The 16,210-nt window shown below is 55.1% G+C and overlaps 4 protein-coding genes across 4 annotated transcripts; 2 read left to right on the forward strand and 2 right to left on the reverse strand.

The window, feature by feature from the left end:
* Window positions 1-160: 160 nt before the first annotated feature.
* Window positions 161-1,524, reverse strand: MRS44_006471 (uncharacterized protein; the record flags this gene model as incomplete). The annotated part of the gene is made up of 6 exons (XM_046274598.2): window positions 161-484; window positions 546-1,041; window positions 1,086-1,182; window positions 1,234-1,245; window positions 1,296-1,379; window positions 1,425-1,524. The coding sequence occupies 6 exons, from the start codon at window positions 1,522-1,524 to the stop codon at window positions 161-163; spliced, it is 1,113 nt and encodes a 370-aa protein (XP_046139931.2).
* A 406-nt stretch (window positions 1,525-1,930) lies between these two features.
* Window positions 1,931-3,491, forward strand: MRS44_006472 (uncharacterized protein; the record flags this gene model as incomplete). The annotated part of the gene is made up of 2 exons (XM_046280524.1): window positions 1,931-2,146; window positions 2,199-3,491. 2 exons carry the CDS (start codon window positions 1,931-1,933, stop codon window positions 3,489-3,491), a joined length of 1,509 nt encoding a protein of 502 aa, XP_046139930.1.
* A 638-nt stretch (window positions 3,492-4,129) lies between these two features.
* MRS44_006473 (uncharacterized protein) lies at window positions 4,130-6,402 on the reverse strand (the record flags this gene model as incomplete). Its single annotated transcript, XM_065621780.1, has 6 exons — window positions 4,130-4,388; window positions 4,452-5,251; window positions 5,306-5,684; window positions 5,750-5,957; window positions 6,014-6,041; window positions 6,094-6,402. 6 exons carry the CDS (start codon window positions 6,400-6,402, stop codon window positions 4,130-4,132), a joined length of 1,983 nt encoding a protein of 660 aa, XP_065477852.1.
* Window positions 6,403-14,519: 8,117 nt separating this feature from the next.
* MRS44_006474 (uncharacterized protein) lies at window positions 14,520-16,158 on the forward strand (the record flags this gene model as incomplete). The annotated part of the gene is made up of 4 exons (XM_065621781.1): window positions 14,520-15,512; window positions 15,574-15,685; window positions 15,759-15,864; window positions 15,921-16,158. The coding sequence occupies 4 exons, from the start codon at window positions 14,520-14,522 to the stop codon at window positions 16,156-16,158; spliced, it is 1,449 nt and encodes a 482-aa protein (XP_065477853.1).
* Window positions 16,159-16,210: the final 52 nt, after the last annotated feature.

Here is a 16,210-nt window from a genome sequence, read left to right on the forward strand (position 1 = left end):
TGAGCGGCTGCTTGTTCGCACCTCGCGTCACCGGGCAGGCATTGGCAGCGTCAACACCAGGTACCAAAACCAGGCGCAAACAGGACCTGACCCGCACCCTGACCCTAGATGCATCTTCCCGCGCAGCGATTGTCGTTCTTCGTCTATTCGTGACTCTATTCTAGTTGACCGCTTGCTTGAAGCTGTTCTCAAATCCAACCTCAGCCACGTTTCGTCCAATCAGAATAATCTTGCCCTCTGGAGGCGGCGCCTCATCATCTCGTGGCCCGTCATTTATCTCAAAAATCTCCCTGACCCCCTGCAGCATCTTGATGTCTCCGTTGGCAAACACAAGACGACCCTTGGAGCGGTGAATCTCAAACCCTCCCACCTTGTCCGCCTCAGGGAGCTTGTTGTCCCACAGCACTGACCGTAGCCAACGGTCAACAGCATCTAGCTGTTCCGGTTCAAGGCGACCGACAGGAATCGTGACGGTCGAGATGGTCTAAGCGGACGGTTAGCAACAGATTTTGACCCAAGAAGTACCGAGGTCGACGGGAACTTACAGGGTCGAGATGGCTATGCCCCTTGGCACTCGCTTCCGATTCATTGAATTGATCATATGCGTGCAGATCAAGCAGGAATCCCTCCAGCTGGGGAACCACACTCCTCTCCGTCACATGGATCTTTGCCAGCCCGTTGATTGACTCAATCCTTGCTCTGACCTGGCTGAGCTCCGCCTCTGTAACCATGTCGGCCTTGTTGATGACAATTACATCCGCGTGAGAGATCTGGACATGGGCTGTGGTCATGACTGGGCCATGATCGTCGTGGTTATGTCCTTCAACCTTGCCGTTGGGGTCATCAAGGCTGAGTAGGATGTTTTTCGCATCCACCAAAGTGACAATACCGTCAAGGTAAATTGTGCTTCCAAGCCCATCATCCACCCAGAACAGCGGCGCCAGATTACCAGGGTCAGCCAAGCCAGTCGTTTCCAGGAGGATGTAGTCGAATGCGCCCTTCTTGGACATGAGGGACTCAATCGCGTTCACACCCGTATCCCTATTCATGTTAGTTTTGCTCCGAAAACAGAAGGCTTGCCCTACTTGACTGAACAACATATGCAGCCATTGCCAACTTCAAGCCACTCCTCAACTTGTTCATCTCCCTTGTTTACAGTAAGGGACTTCTCAATGTCGAGTGCTGCAGTACCACTTAGAAAGGCAGTAGTCATGTCACCTCAGGAGTACTTACAGTCCCCAAATTCTGTTCTGGAGTTAGCGAATGTTTACCATCAAGTCACGGTCCTTCCAAACCATTCATAATCACAGCAATCTTTTTGCCATGCTGGGCTGTGAGGATGTAATTCAACAGCGTCGTTTTACCGGCGCCGAGGTAACCTAACACATGTCAGAAATGAAAGTAAGTGATCCATGGGTTATTACCTGTAACAATAGTAATAGGGACCTTGACCGTGATCTCGCCATCCACATTGTCCGCGGCCGTGTTAACGAGCTCTGGCGGGGCATCGTCATCAAAATCCATGGTTGCTAGGCTTGGTAATGTCGTCAATCTCGATCTGAATGTTCGGTAGAAAATGCCCGAGTTCCACACTCGAGAATTCAAAATATGTAGGGAAAAGTCCGATTTAAAAGCCTAGAAATCGCTCTAGGTGGTGTATTTCCAAGATTTCCACTTCCATCATTTCAAATCAGGCACAGAACTTGGATCGTTGCGTATAAGTCGCACAGTCCCCGTTTGATGCATTCACCAAGCTGTCTATGCGTCTACTGAGGTCTTTTCTAGGACCCAGCCAAGCCCTGCCAGCCACTCACCCGCCAACGTCGCAGCCTCGTCGTGTGCTGTTAACCGCCCAGCTCTCCCCCAAACCTACACTCGTTCGTTATTGTGTACGTTTTCTCGACACTGCGGCTCGACACCTCCAACCGCCATGTCGCTAGCACCGAGTTCGCCTCGGCTACCAAGCCCGCCGCCCGCGGCTGAGATCCAGATCGGTCCCAAGTCGCCGTCTGGCGGCCCAGCAGCCAGTCCCCAGACGACACCACAGGAGCAGACACAGCTTGATGCGAGTTCTAGGCGGCGGATACACCCAGGCACAAAGGCGGCAGACATGGCTGCCGGGCCTCCTTTGATACCCTTACATGAGGTTTGTTGCGCTCATGTTGACCCATATTGAGCTCCCAACTAACATCAACCAGCTCGACTCTGCCTTCCAGCTCCAAGAACACCTAGCCGCCCTCCACTGCTACCATACCGCCTCCAACACCCAACCAATCACGCGCGCAACAGCACTGCAGCTTGCGCAACCCCCAAACGGCATCGACCGAACCATCTGGCTCTACGAGCTCTGCCGCTTCCTCATCTCCCAGTGCAACTCTCTCATCGTCGGCTTCCTCTTCGACACCCCGCCATGCAGTGCAAACACGTGCCCCGAGATGCGCGCTTCCGAGTGGCAGTTCCTCTGCGCCGTACACGAGCAGCCCAAGAGCTGCTGTGCCATTGACTACTGCTGTCATACCCTCGACTGGGCAGCCAACGTCGTCACCGACCAGAAGATCTTTCCAAGCCGTTTCGTCGTCCTCAGTGACAGTCATAGCAAGAACGTCGGCATAAAGAACCTGGTCAACGTGTTCCGCAGGCTGCACCGCATATTCGCCCACGCATGGTTCCAGCACCGTGGCGTATTCTGGTCTGTTGAGGCCCAAACCGGGCTCTATGTCTTCTTCAAGACGGTTTGCGACCTGTACGATCTGTTGCCTGCCGAGAACTACAAGCTACCGCCCGAGGCAGAGGGCTTGGAGACTCCTCAGCTAGAACATGAGATTGAGAAGCCTACACCAACCATTCTGAAACCTCCGTCCCAGCAGCGCGGGCCTGGTCCTGAAGACGACAACATGCATCCCATGAGGACAAACACCCGACGCCATATAAGGAGCAGCCCATCAACAGGCAGCGCCGTGACAACCGTCATGGAAGCGGAGGAGGAGGAACCTGACGGAGTCTCACGCAAGCTCCGAGACATGCACATCACGGCCCCTTCACCAGTCGAAGAGGAGCCTGAAGTAGCTGAAGTCCCTGTTATCGTTGAGCAGTCCGCTATGCCACAGGCCTCGTCTGAATCCCATGAGCAACCCGCCGAAGAAGAGGACGAGGAAGATGATGCCGACGCCGACGATGCTGATCTGACAATTGTGGAACCGGCCGTGGAGCCACCGGAGCAAGATGCTGAAAAGGACACCGACCCTCAAACTAATGAAGCTGAGTCCAGCCCACAACCAGCAGTGCCCGAAGAAAGCCAAGAGAAGGACACATCTCAGGAGTCTTTGGCGGAGGAAAACGCTTCCGCGCCAGCGGAGACAGCGGTTGAGGAGCAAGGTTCTGCTTCTCAAGTTGCCCCTGAGTCTACTGGTGAGAACCAACAGACACAGCCAGAGACTTCCACATCTGCTACCACAGTGTCGGAAAAGGAGACCAAGGAGGATGAGGCATGATAGATCAGCAAAGAAACGCGCTTTACTTAATTCACAGCTCCTGCTGTCCGGAAGAGTGCTGTAGATCATCAGGTCGAGGCTCGCGTTGTAGCCAAGTTACTATATAATACATTGTGTAATATGAGTTCTCAGAGGTTGGGTATTTGCAGCTCGGGGAAGTAGCCGCCTTTTTCTTTTCCAAAGTCCATATCCAAATCCGCTCCGTCAAACGCCCTCTTATACCAGGTTCTTCCCAAAGTCTACCGTTGCATCACCCGCCAACGGCCGCCCTCCCGAGAAATGTGTCTATCCAGTTTCGCATGATGCCCCCCTTAACGCCATGTGACCTAACGTGGACCGAGATGGTCAACCCTGTGTCGCCGTTGATTTCCGTGCCTCGCCTTTCCCGATCATGTACTCGCTCTGGTGGATAACTCCTAAAGAGCCAGCCATCTAGGCCTCAGCAATAGGCCTGAGTTCGGAGAAGTCTAGCTGCTCCAGCCCAACACTACTGCCTCAAAAAGCCATCGTATCGGTTGCCAAACAAGCAAGCTGCGCCCAGGACCGAGTATTACATCCTCCTACAGAACAGCAGAATGAGGCTTTTCAAGTCCATTGGGTAATTTGTGTCGGCTCGTGCCCGCTTCCTGTCCCCTGCTCTACGACCCGGGCCCCTCGCCAGCAGGCGGTGATTTGTTTGCCTCATCCATTAATGACATCTTGGCGAAAATATGCCTGACCTCTCGAAGGTTCTCCTGCTGGGCTGTCACGGCGGCGGCGTTCCGCTCGTCGGCGAAGTTTCGGATGTTCTGTAATACAGGGCTGAACCCTTCATCGTTCGGTAACCACCACTGCACACACGACGGCTCTCGGAAAAGCTGGGCCATCTTGCTTCGAATTGTGATAGGATGGATGTATCTAGAAGGCTGATCAGCATTTCGCTCTATTCGAAACAGCACACATCGGAGGCCGTCTCCTTACCCCATAGTCTCCAGCAAAGCAAACTTTCGACGGAACCACATGTGATGCCGTGCGTCCTGAGGCAAGAACAATGCCGCAATTGCAATGCAAGCTTGTATCAAGACCAACACGCCCCTGGGGGTCGATGGCCAGAACTCCAAAGTCTCGAAATATTGGCAAGTTCTGTACGCATGCCGGTTCAGATCCGCGAACAAGATGTCCGGCCTTATGCCAGATGACTGGCATTTGTGCATAATCATGATACTATTCCACTCCGCGCAAAGAACGGTTGCGTGAAACAACGGAAAGTCGTAGAGGATACCGACGGTGTATGGGTCGACAATATCGTCCGAGGGAATCGATTCTGGGGGCGGGAAATCCGTGATGAGATATCTCTGATCCAGGAGGGCAGGGTCGCGCTTCTCCTTCCACTCGACAAGTCGTTTATCTATTGCCTGGTGCTCTTTTATGAAGTCTTCGGGAGAGATCTGGCCCCTACTGCCTTTGGCGAACAAGATGGACATGTCGTATGAGATGAGCCGGAGCCGAGAAGACCATTCTTCGATTACCCATCGCAACTCCGCTGGATGGGCGGCTTTTTCGGATTGATAGAAGTCCACCATGGCCTGGAACCATTCTCGAGGCAGGTCGGTCGGAAAGCCTCCCATGAGGGCCACAAAGTTATCGAATCGAGCGTACCAGCTAAGGCACATGCGGCCCATGGCGGTCTGCATCACGGTCTGGGGGGTGAATATGCTAGTCAGTATCTCGAGTGCTGCTTTTTGGTGTCCCATGAGGTTCACCCAATCGCCAAAGTACTCCTAGATAAAGTTGTTAGAGGACCAGTATCGGAAAGCAATAGCTCGCAAGCGTACCTCTATCGTAGCAAGCTGCAGGATTGTCAACAAGGTGGCCACGTTCGGTTTCTCCTTTCTCTTGAGTAAGCCCAGTAAAAGTGTCACGCTCTTGTTATAGTACTGCAAGAAATCTTGTAGTTTTCCTTGGGGATTGTCAAGTGTGAGATGATATGCAGAGAAACCGACAACAGCGTTAAGCAGTGGCTCATGACGAGTAGCCACGCTAGGGAGGATAGTCTTGAAGAAGTCATCCGAGTCGGTGGGGATACAGTAGTTAAAGCTAGTCATGTTTTCGACAAAGAAGGCAAGACATCGCTGATATTCGGGCGGCAAATGCGACCAGTCGGCTGGTCCTAGGTTCACGGGGAATTCGACAGAGGGGTAGGCAGCTGCGAGACTGCTTGTGTTGCAGTCGCACTCGATGGAGACGAGCTCTTGGAGGGTGCGGAGCGTGCCGAAGACTTTGACGTCTGGTCTTCCGTTTCTTCCTCATCAGGGATCGTCTCAAGCTTGCTCTCTCGGTCTGCATCTTCGTCGTCTTCTGCATTTGAGGAGGAGGGACTCGTTTGCTGAGTGGAGGTGGTAGAATCTCTAGATTTACCAGATCCCCCTGAGCTCTTTGAGGATGGAGGGTCGGGATAGACACATTCTCGACTCCCCTTTTTGCAACCTTTGCATTGTCAGTAATGGCGCCCAATCGAATACATGCCATGGAGCTACACCCACGTTCGCATATTGGTCGTGTTTCGTCGCACTGAGCAAGTTAGATGCGCTAGTTTCCATGTTAGTTGCGAAGTGTTGCGTACCTTGACACGACGGCTCCGGCACATAAAGCATCCGGAACGCGTCCTACGATGCTTAACATGGTCCACTGCAGCAGGAGTTCCAGCCGCAGACTTCCGGCGGCCTTTCTGGGACTTGTTTGGGTTAAACATCATTGGGTCCGGGAAGCCGGTGAAATACCCGAGCTGCTGATACGGGCCAGGCATCGGAGCGGAGGCCATGGAAATCGGGGGACCATGGAGTCGGGGGTCGAGCATCTCTTCGGGGGAGGTAACCGGATTCATCCCAGCCCCCGACATGGAAGAAAGAAAATGATGATAGTAGTCTCCCATTGTGACAGACAGCTGCAGCACAAACAGCTCGGGTAGGTCGAGTGTTTCAGAGCTGCTGAGGGAAGGTGTCTTGGGTTAGGAAGAGAAACAGATTGCGATTCGCATGCTTGCCGAAAACGGTGCTTGCTGATCGACGGAGTTATGCCGGGTCTGAAGCGCACAAGACAGAACCGTGAGGGGACAGAACCTTTCTTGAAGCTTAGCCGTTCCAGCTGGCCCATGTGCCAAGGGCGGCTCAGAGTATATGAGCGTCAAGAGTCGACCACCAAGGCCTAGCAGAGAGGCGAGTTTCGACAAGATGGACGTGGACGATGGGGGCAACCAAACTTGGGGGCCGGCTGGCAATTTCTGTTTCCTGCCGGTAACAGTGACTAACCAGGGTTACGATCGTCCCCTAGTTTATCACGACAATCCCGGGTTGAAACCGGGAGAGTGGTAAGGTAAGGGCGTGCAAGAGGTGAGTTCGTCAAGGGTTGAGAGGCCTAGATGGGGAGCTGGTCCCAAACAGGCTGCAAGTAAAAGCCAGAAGAGGGTTGACTTTTATCAGGTTTGCTGGCACTGCGGATAGATCCAGGAAGCGGCAAGACGTCCGTGGTCTAGTGAAACGTGGTTTGCAAGGACGCTGTTTGGTCACTGGTGGGGGGAGGCCTGGGATGGTTGTATTGCAAGAGGGGCAGTCGACATGAGCAGGGACATGTATCGCGGCTGGGGAGCGGAGAGGCGCTGTCACGGTGACAGGGAGGAAAGATTGATCGATGGAGACACCTCTGATCGTATGGCAGAGGCTACTGGTTCCCAGAATCAGGGAGGGGAGGGGTCTCTGCAAAGACCAGCGGCAAGATGGGTCGGCCTGGGTGGTATTGGGCAAGCAGTTGGCCGGAGCCCCTGGAGATGGGGATGAATTCGAGGACGTCGTATCCTGCGGGAGAAGACCTGTCGCATGCAGGCCTGACGGGGCGTCAATCGCTGATCAACGGACAGCCCGGACTCGTGGGTCCCGGGAGCCAGCCAAGAGCTTAAGTTGTGCCTCTTGACTGTTGGTTTTTGAGGAGGATCCCACGCCCACGGACAAGCAGATGAGCAAAGCAGGCCACTAGTTTGCGGATAGATGGTCCGGGCTTGGATGCAACGCTGCTTGCGATGACTAGCAATGGGGAGATGGAACGGCACGATGAGGAGAAGATCGAGCAGAGTGATGGCCTTCAAGGTCGACAACGTCCGTCCGGTATGTTGAGTAGGCTGCTCCCGGGGCGGAACGGCGGATCCGTCCTGGGGCTTTTCGGGATTGAGACGAGGGTGTGTGATGGAGCCTCCGGGGTGTGCGTGAAGCTTCAGAGGGCTCCGGCAAAGCGGTACCGACTAAGAACGAAGGCGGATGAAGCTGTCGTGATGGCTAGATCTAGGAGAGCAACAAGGGAGAGCCCAACGACATGGAAGACGCAACAGCAATGACTGACACAAGACGGTGACTTCCTAAAAGAGGATAACAATAACAATGCCAATGGTATGTCAGAGCTAATAAAATGATGAGGATACGCAAAACAATAACAATAACGAGGTGTTTAATACGGTCAATAAGAACAGTCAGTGATCGATGTGCCAGGGGTGAGTAATAAAGATTGGGTGACAGGATGGATGATGTTATTACCAAACAAGAGCGCGGGGCGGGCTGAACTTGGGTTGGAGGGGCTAGAGTGAGGTAGAGGGGGAAGGAGTGAAGGGGAAGCAACACCCCCCAGCCACGATGGCTACCTGCCTTACCTTGCCTGCCATCCATCCATGGATGCTACTCTGCTGGACCTTCCTTGCCTCCCCGCCGGCCCTTGACAGCTTCTTTCTTCTCTCGTACATGTTTTTTCCAGGTCCTTGGAATTGAGTCGACTGGGATTATTTCCGACCAACTCCGCCCCGTTGAACAGTAGGGCCCGGTATTCTGGTCCTTGTTTCCCTCTCCAAGAAATGCCGTTTTGTCTTTACCTGACTGGGAGTGCCGTGGCCACGGGTGACTACAGCTGACACTCTGGGTTGGCGTTAAGATTTCAACTTGACGAGGGGGAACCGCCTCCTCGGGCTTGGGTGCACAGGGCGCGGAACTGGCCCTGCCCCAAAGCAGCTTAAGACCGCGGAAAGGAGACCGGATGGCTTAGAGGTGAGTCCCAGCGTCGTCAGGACCTCCCTTGGCTCTCTCAACAGGCCATCGAGGAGCCAGTACGTATTGCATGTCCTGATTAACATTGCAGTACCGATGAGGTCCATATCGTCGGTCACTCCAGTCTCGCTGGGCTGGGGCTGGCATTGGATTGGGCTTGCCGCCACTCAACCAGACCGATGAGCGACTGGGTTTAACGCCATGGGGTCAACAGACGTTGTCGACGAGGATCAGAATGGAGCTGAAAGGCTGTGGAGAACCCACCGTCCATGGCGTCCGCCGGGGACGGAGCAACTTCTTGTTCGTTGCATGGTGCCTGTTTGGGCATCTCACATCTGCGCCCGCGCTCTTGGCGTCGTCCACTCTGCCCTCAGTCTGTGGAAATAGGACGGCAGGCCAGGGGTCATCCATGAACGCGGCCGGTCATCAGCGGTGATGCAACCTACAAGAGAGGGGAAGAAGTAGGCGGTCGCTGGAATAACTGGCTTGAACCAAAGATGCAAGGCATCATGGGTGCGTTCCCCAACCTCTTGCCCCCCATACTGAGTGAGAGGCTGAATTCACAACATAGCCAGTCCCAATATCAAGCGTCCTAATCGCCACTATAGCTGCGGCTGCGGCATCGAACAATCATGCCACGGGTTTCGCACTTTTACTGTCGTACCCCCCCGGCACCCGTCATGACAAGCTTGGCAAAAAATGCGATCATGGTTCCCAGTTCTCGGACGGGAAAGATGACGATCTGATAGGGTCCCGTCTACAGGGGTGACGGAGGATGAGAGTGTAGGCCTTGCTCAATAAAGGCCTTGCTCAATGGAAACCCCTTGGGGGTGACACCGACACCCTGAGCCATGCAGAAGCAAGCAGCAAGCATTGCGCACCGCACACCATCCGTCCCAACTTTCACAACCATCCACACCAACAAACAAAACGGCTCTGGTCTTGACGACGTCTTTGACGCTTGGATCAGGTCCCGCTCCCTACGCGTGGGTCGTCGCGTGGCAGACCCAGTTGTGAACACCACCGTGGGCCTTGGCTGTTCGAAATTGACTTTGCGTCGACTGTTGAGTGTTTCTGAGGCACGGAGCCAGACATGACCATAATGGACGTCAAGACATGGCTATGAATCAGTGCACCGTTACTGCAGGATGGCTCTTTACTTTCCTCTCCTTCTCACCCTCTTTGTCTCCTGTTGAGCGCGTTCGCTCAGCCAGCCCGGAGATTAACAAATGTCCGCAGGAAGCGAGCCACGGACGAATGATTACAACACTACTACGTGGGAGGCCACAGCTTCAACAGCCTCCCACCGGACGGGGTCCAAGTGAGGCGAGGATTTCTCCATCAACCACTCAAGCCACCAAATGGCTCTTCCACGATCTTCTTTGACCGTGTTGAGATCGAATCAAGTCTAGCTCAACACTAAATGCAGGTCTGGGTCAACCTGAAGCACAGGCCAAACGCGAAGCAGGCAACGCAACAAGACCAAGCAAGCATATTCAACAGGGCATTCCCCCGTCCAGTCTCAGCTGGAGCAAGTCCGACTGCTCCGTGAACCCAGCATCTAAAGCCAGAAAGCGGTGGCCTATTCATCCAATAGCCAGCCATGCCTCGTTGGTCGAACACTGCATATTTTGACATTGATGAACAGCGATAGGGGTCAAGAGCAGCGCAGGGGCCCATCTCTGCAGATGCAACCTGTACCCTGCAACGCTCCTGTATGATGATATCGGTGTCTCACCTCACGTGGCATCGTATTCCACCGTCGGAGCCGGCACCCGACATCATCGGGGCGCTTCTCACTCTCGTTCGGAGACTTGAGCAAAAGCCCTGCCGCCGACGCGCGCGGCCTTCACCTGGGCAGCGGCACAGGCATCCCCATGACAGGTGAGCACCAATGCATGGGTCTCCTCCACCTTGCTTTGTTACACGGGTCGGGAGCTTTCCGCCGGGCCCGGGTCCTAGGTTTCTAGAAAGACGTCAAAATAATGTCACAGAGCCTCGGTCAAATATTGGCCCAGGAGCATCTTTTACTACAGGCACTCATCAACCTTGATGAGGATGTCGTCTAACATCGTTGGGCAGCCCACCCTTATGCGCACTACTCAGTTCAGGATGGCTTCGATGTATCACCCACGGCCAGTATATTTTTTGATATGAAGTGGCAGCCTGCTTGCACCAAGATGACAAGTCATGTTGTGGGCAGGATGGTCCGGCCTAATAACTGAACTTTGCAGCCAACGATTAACCCCACAAGAGACAACCGTTTTGAACGGGGGCATTTGCTCCTCTCGCGCCGTACTCGTACTATGCAAGCTGAAGACAGAAATTCTTTCTCGCATTGCGGCGGCGGCTCCGACTCGTTGCTAGCCAAGAACTAGCAGAAGAATGGGATCTATTCTCCAATTCCGGGACTTGGCCGTGGATCTTAACTGGTCCAAGGCTGATGCAGTTCTTCGGAGTCTGACAACAGGGGCACCAACAAGTTGGAAGAAGTTTTCAAGCGGGTACTCATGATTAAGACCTGCACGGCTGCATGGAGGTGGTGGGTTTCGAATCATTGCCCGCAGGGGCGCGAGAGGGCGAAGGATCGAGCCAAGGAGGTTGCTGCTCTGCATTTGCGCTCCAGGATAATACTCCGTACGGAGTTCAGAGTGACTAGGGCTGAGGAGGGCCAAGGCCGTTGTCGACGGGCACTCAAGAATTTTCATATCCTTGCTCCTCCTCCACTTCTTGACCAACCTACCTTGGGTCTGTCCTTCAAGACAACGAACGTGCTAGGGCGAGTTGCAATAATCGGGGGTTTGTCACGATTCCGAACCGCCAGGGCGGCGTCGACAGGGGAAAACGTCACCCACGCCTCCAAAAACTGCGTTCACAGGCGCAACCTAATCGTTCAAGGCATGGCAAGTGGTCTGATGAGGGGAAGTAAAACGCCATTCAGAACCGGCGCCTAGAACTGCGGCGCAAGACGTGGAGACATAAGCGCCAAATGTCTAGCCAGAAAACCAGTCAATAACACCAAAATCCCCTCTTCCCAGGTCTGTGGCTCAAAAAGGAAACCTGATGGGTCTCCTTGGCGGTCTCCATTTCTGGGGACTGGGGCTGTCAAGGAGCTCCCAGGGATCTTGCTGGGGTCTACGGATGGGAGCCTTCTCGTTGGTGCTTTTAACAGGGGGCCACTTGAGAAAACTGCGACGCTGTACGGGTAACTGGGCAAAATTGGAGGCTTCAGCATAATATCTGCCATGAAGGCTCCACAGGACAATGTTGTTGTGCATTCAATATGCGCATGGGATCGATACTCGGTCAGAATCCTCCTCCGTAGGGTTTCGCCCCTCGCCCGTCAATTGCATTCGAGATGGACAGTATTCCCGTCCCGGATCATGCCGAATCATCCAGCCGTTGCAGTGCCCCGGGTACTTTATCCCTGGAGTCGTGTCGTCTGTCAGTCAGCAAGAGAGTGAGAGAGAAAGGTAGGATCCAGTGGTTGTTGCTGGACATGACTGGACTATCGAATAGGCCATTGTGAGTAGCGGGAGGCCCGCCAGACAACGAACGCCAACGAACCAAGATCGAGCCTCACTTGCCTGGTTCATCTCGAACTGCTAGGATCTGCCTTGCAGGACGGAGCGGAATCATCACCAAGAGGCAGGTCTTTCAGCCCGAGATGGACGGGGGGTGGAGCGCGGAGGCGGGCTTTGGTATTCCGGCTGGCGTCTTGAGAGAGGTCTGGGAGGAGATGAAGTGAGGAGATGCTGTTGGCCTCGCATCTATCATCGAGACTAGTTGTCAATCTCACTGCTCTCACCAGCCCAGCTTGCGACAGAGGCCCAACATTCCGCACAGGGCGAAGATCTGCGCGAACCCCCTGCTGAACGCAACGCCCATCATCAATCCAGTGTCTACTAATGGGCAGGACTAATGCTGGAGGATCTGGGATTTGCCTATTTTTGGGCGGGCAGCCCTTGCCCAACGTTCATCATGTGAGATTGCGCCTAGCAGCATGAACGAAACGAGTGACGAACTCGTGCTCGATCTGGGAGCACGATGACGGCTGGACGAGACATCTGCCATGGTCTTCCTTGTCACAACCCGCAAATGACTTTACCGGATGCGTACAGCAAGACCCTGGCTGACAGCTCACTGGATGTCGACATTGGACAAGCCCGTGTATTTCGGCCCACCCCGCGCTCCCTTTCGTGCCTGGCCTGGCTGCCCTGCCCTGCGAGTCAGTTTGTCGATATGACCAGGAGCCAGGAATGGAGGCTCTGGATGAATACAGAAGTATCTCCGGCTGGCCTCGGGGCGATCGGTGCAGCGAGGAATCCTTAGTGGCCGCAGCACGGGGCTGTGAGAGGCACCAAGGGCGAGTCCCTGCTGGGCTAACACGACCAGGTTGACGGGTTGACGGGAATTATCCCGACTCCGCCAGTAGCTCTGCAACCTTGGTCCTGCATTTGTTTGTTGATGGCCGGCCACATTGCATACCCTGCACCGGCCGCCGGGCAGATCAAGCTCCCCACAGGAGGGCGGTAGGGCGACGAATGTGCAAATGAGCGCCAGGCCACTCACGCCCACGCCTGAAGACGAGACGGCGGGAACAAAGGCTACTGCAGGCTGAGAGGGACGTGTGGACGGCGCCTCACTGCGGTGCGGTGCGGTGCGCTGCTGTGCGGCGTGAGGCGAGAGGCTGGTTGGCAAAGTGGGATTTTAACTTTGTCTTTCCTTTCTTTTGTGTCGGGACTTGTCCTCACCCCAGTCCAGCTGAACTGACACGGCTGTCGTCATGGAGGAGTGTTGTTGATGATGATGGCGAGGCTTTGGTCAACGGCTAACGTTAGTAGTTAGTCAGTCTAACCTGCCAGGGCAGCGGGGCCATGGAACCAATGTGCCGATGTCCCAGGGTGCCCATTTTCGACGGCTTCATTGTTTCTGAGAAGGGAACTCCCCTCTTTTCCAGGGCGCCGTCTGTCAAGTTGACTTAGACACGTATGATCTGTGGGTGTGAGACAGACAGGCCGAACTGGACAACATGGGGTGATGTGGCAGCTACGAAGCCACCTATGCATGGCGCCTGGAGGTCCCAATCAAGGGCGAGGCTTTTGTGTGGGAGGGCACAAAGGCGGATGTTGGCGTGCAGTGGTTGCAAAGGGCACGCTGCAGGGTTGGCAGGGTTCTTGACACCTCCAACTTTCTCCCTCTCAGCCCGTCTTTGGTTGGTGCAGCGGATGCCGTGAAGCGCCTGGAGATCCAAGGCCCCTCTCTCCCCGTGCATATGATTCAGGTTGGAAACACCACGATGGAGGAGCCCAGTGGCAGCAAGTACCGGGTTTGGCAAATGGTCATGGACAATTTGCTTGCCCATTAAAGCTGCATACCGCTGCGGCCCTAGCCGAAAGGGCTGATAACTTGCATCCATCCCATCCCATCAGACAGGTCAAGTACAGTAGCGCCACCCTGGAGTTACTTGGTACCTGGACGTATTTCTTGTCATGCCACAGCCTCGAGCTCCATCATGATGACTCGGGGAGGAGACACTCACTGTTCAGATCCAGAGAGAATAACTGCTCGACAGCATCGAGTCATGATAAAGAAACTGGCTGCAATGGCTCTGTAACGCACTGTGTCAGGTCCTGTTGGTCCTCTTTCTCAGACTGACCCTAGCCACATCTAAAACCAGATGCGCCACAGGTACCGTTGGCTGGGTCCGAGCCATCGGGGCCCGCGGCCAAGGAGTTAGCGACACGACGAACTCAACATGGACCCATCATGATATTGATGAACGAGAGACAAGACATTCCTGGAGAAGTCGGCATCTCGAGACCTCGGCAACGGAAGCAACAAGAACGGGACAACAACATCATCAGCAGCGGCAGCAAAACACACCCATCTGCAAGGGCGCTTCTTGATCGTGGATCGTGTATGCAGGTCTGAGATACCACGGAACCCGCCATCGTGAGAGCGAACCATGTCCGCAGCAGCCGACTCGGGGTCCTTTGTCCCCAACCTGCAGGGCCCTCTGGACGCTGCAGCCGGCAGTTCAACCATCGTGCGGCGCCTGGGCGACATGGCGACGGCGCTGCCGGGCTTTGGCACCAGCATGGAGGCGACAAAGGGGCTGCTGTCTAGCGTCGACGCAGTCTCACTCATCCTCCTTGCCATAACCCTCGTCGCCTTCCTCATCCCCATCTTCATCCTCTTCCCGCCCGTCCCCGTGGACCGCAGCGATGTCCTCAACCAGACCCACTCCCGGGTCGGCGTGGCTCCGGGTGGCAGTAACCTCCGCCGCCAGTTCTCCGAGGAACACCGGGCCCGGGAGGGGCGTCCGCCGCGGGTCCAGGGCTTGTACATCTACCCCGTCAAGTCATGCCGCGGAATTGAGCTTGAGAGGAGCAGGGTGCTACCTACGGGCCTGGAGCATGATAGGCTGTACACATTTGCTTACCTGAAGCCTCCCCGGGCTGGCAAGGAGGACAGTCCTTTCTGGGAGTTTGTGACCCTTCGACAGCTGCCCCTACTCGCCAACGTCAAAGTCGACCTCTGGGTCCCCGACCCGAATAAGGCGAGCCGCCAGCTGGGAAAGGTAGACGGCGCCTTTCTGGTTGTGAGGTTCCCCTGGATGGACGGAGGGCTGCGCGGCTTGGTGCACCTGGCCTCGGCCAAGATCAGTCACGGGTTCCAGGCCGTGCCCGAGAAGGAATTCCTGCTGCCCGTCTCGTTCCCCGACATCGAGGAGATCAAGGCCCGGGGCTACTCGTTTGCCGACGTCAAGATCTGGAACGAGGTCACCACGGCTCTCAACATGGACAAGGAGCTTCCTGCCGAGCTGGCTCGCTACCTGGGAGCAAAACACCAACTAGGCATCTTCAGGATGGACCCTTCACAGCAGAGGGAGGTGTTTCGGTGTGCCCAGCCTAAAGAAGCCCTGGGCTACCAACCCGTTGTCGACTTTCATGATGCTGTAAGTACTTTGCTTGACTGAGGCTGTGGCGCAAGGGGGATTCATGATCTGACAAGTCCAGTACCCCCTTCACATGCTTAGCCTGAGTAGCATGCAAGCGCTAGACAAGAACGTTGTCAAGGACGAGACCATGAAGCAGCTCGATGCCCGACGGTTCCGGTCAAACATTATCAGTATGTCTCAACACTGCAGCACAGCACAGCACTAACCCGCGCATTCGCAAAAATGGCCACTAACACGTGTCAGTCGCCGGAAACGAAGAGTATGACGAAGACAACTGGAAGGTTATTCACCTCAAGCACGCCACCACCGGCCAAGAGTGCCACTTTGACGTGGCCTGTCGAACTGTCCGGTCAGTGCAACACCCCCCTTTCACTTTCGACAACTCGGGTCTAACAAAGAGTCCAGATGCAAACTGCCAAACGTCGATCCCGATACTGGCATCCGGCACAAGGCTGAGCCGGATCGGGCGCTGAGGAAGTTTCGTGACGTCGACGAGGGAGCTCCCAAGATGGGATGCATGGGGATGCAAATGTGCCCCATGTTTCCCGGTGCTGCAAAGCCCGAGCAGTTCCAATCATTCATCGAGGTGGGCATGGATATCGACGTTGTCCAGCGTGGTCACCACGTGTACATCTGCCAATAGTTTCCTACAAGCCATGTCGGGGAGCAAGGACGAGGCTTTGGCAAGTCGTGTA

This window comes from Fusarium solani (genome assembly GCF_023522795.1).
Source record: "Fusarium solani strain SB1 chromosome Unknown bctg00000003_1, whole genome shotgun sequence".
NCBI classification, from domain to species: domain Eukaryota; kingdom Fungi; phylum Ascomycota; class Sordariomycetes; order Hypocreales; family Nectriaceae; genus Fusarium; species Fusarium solani.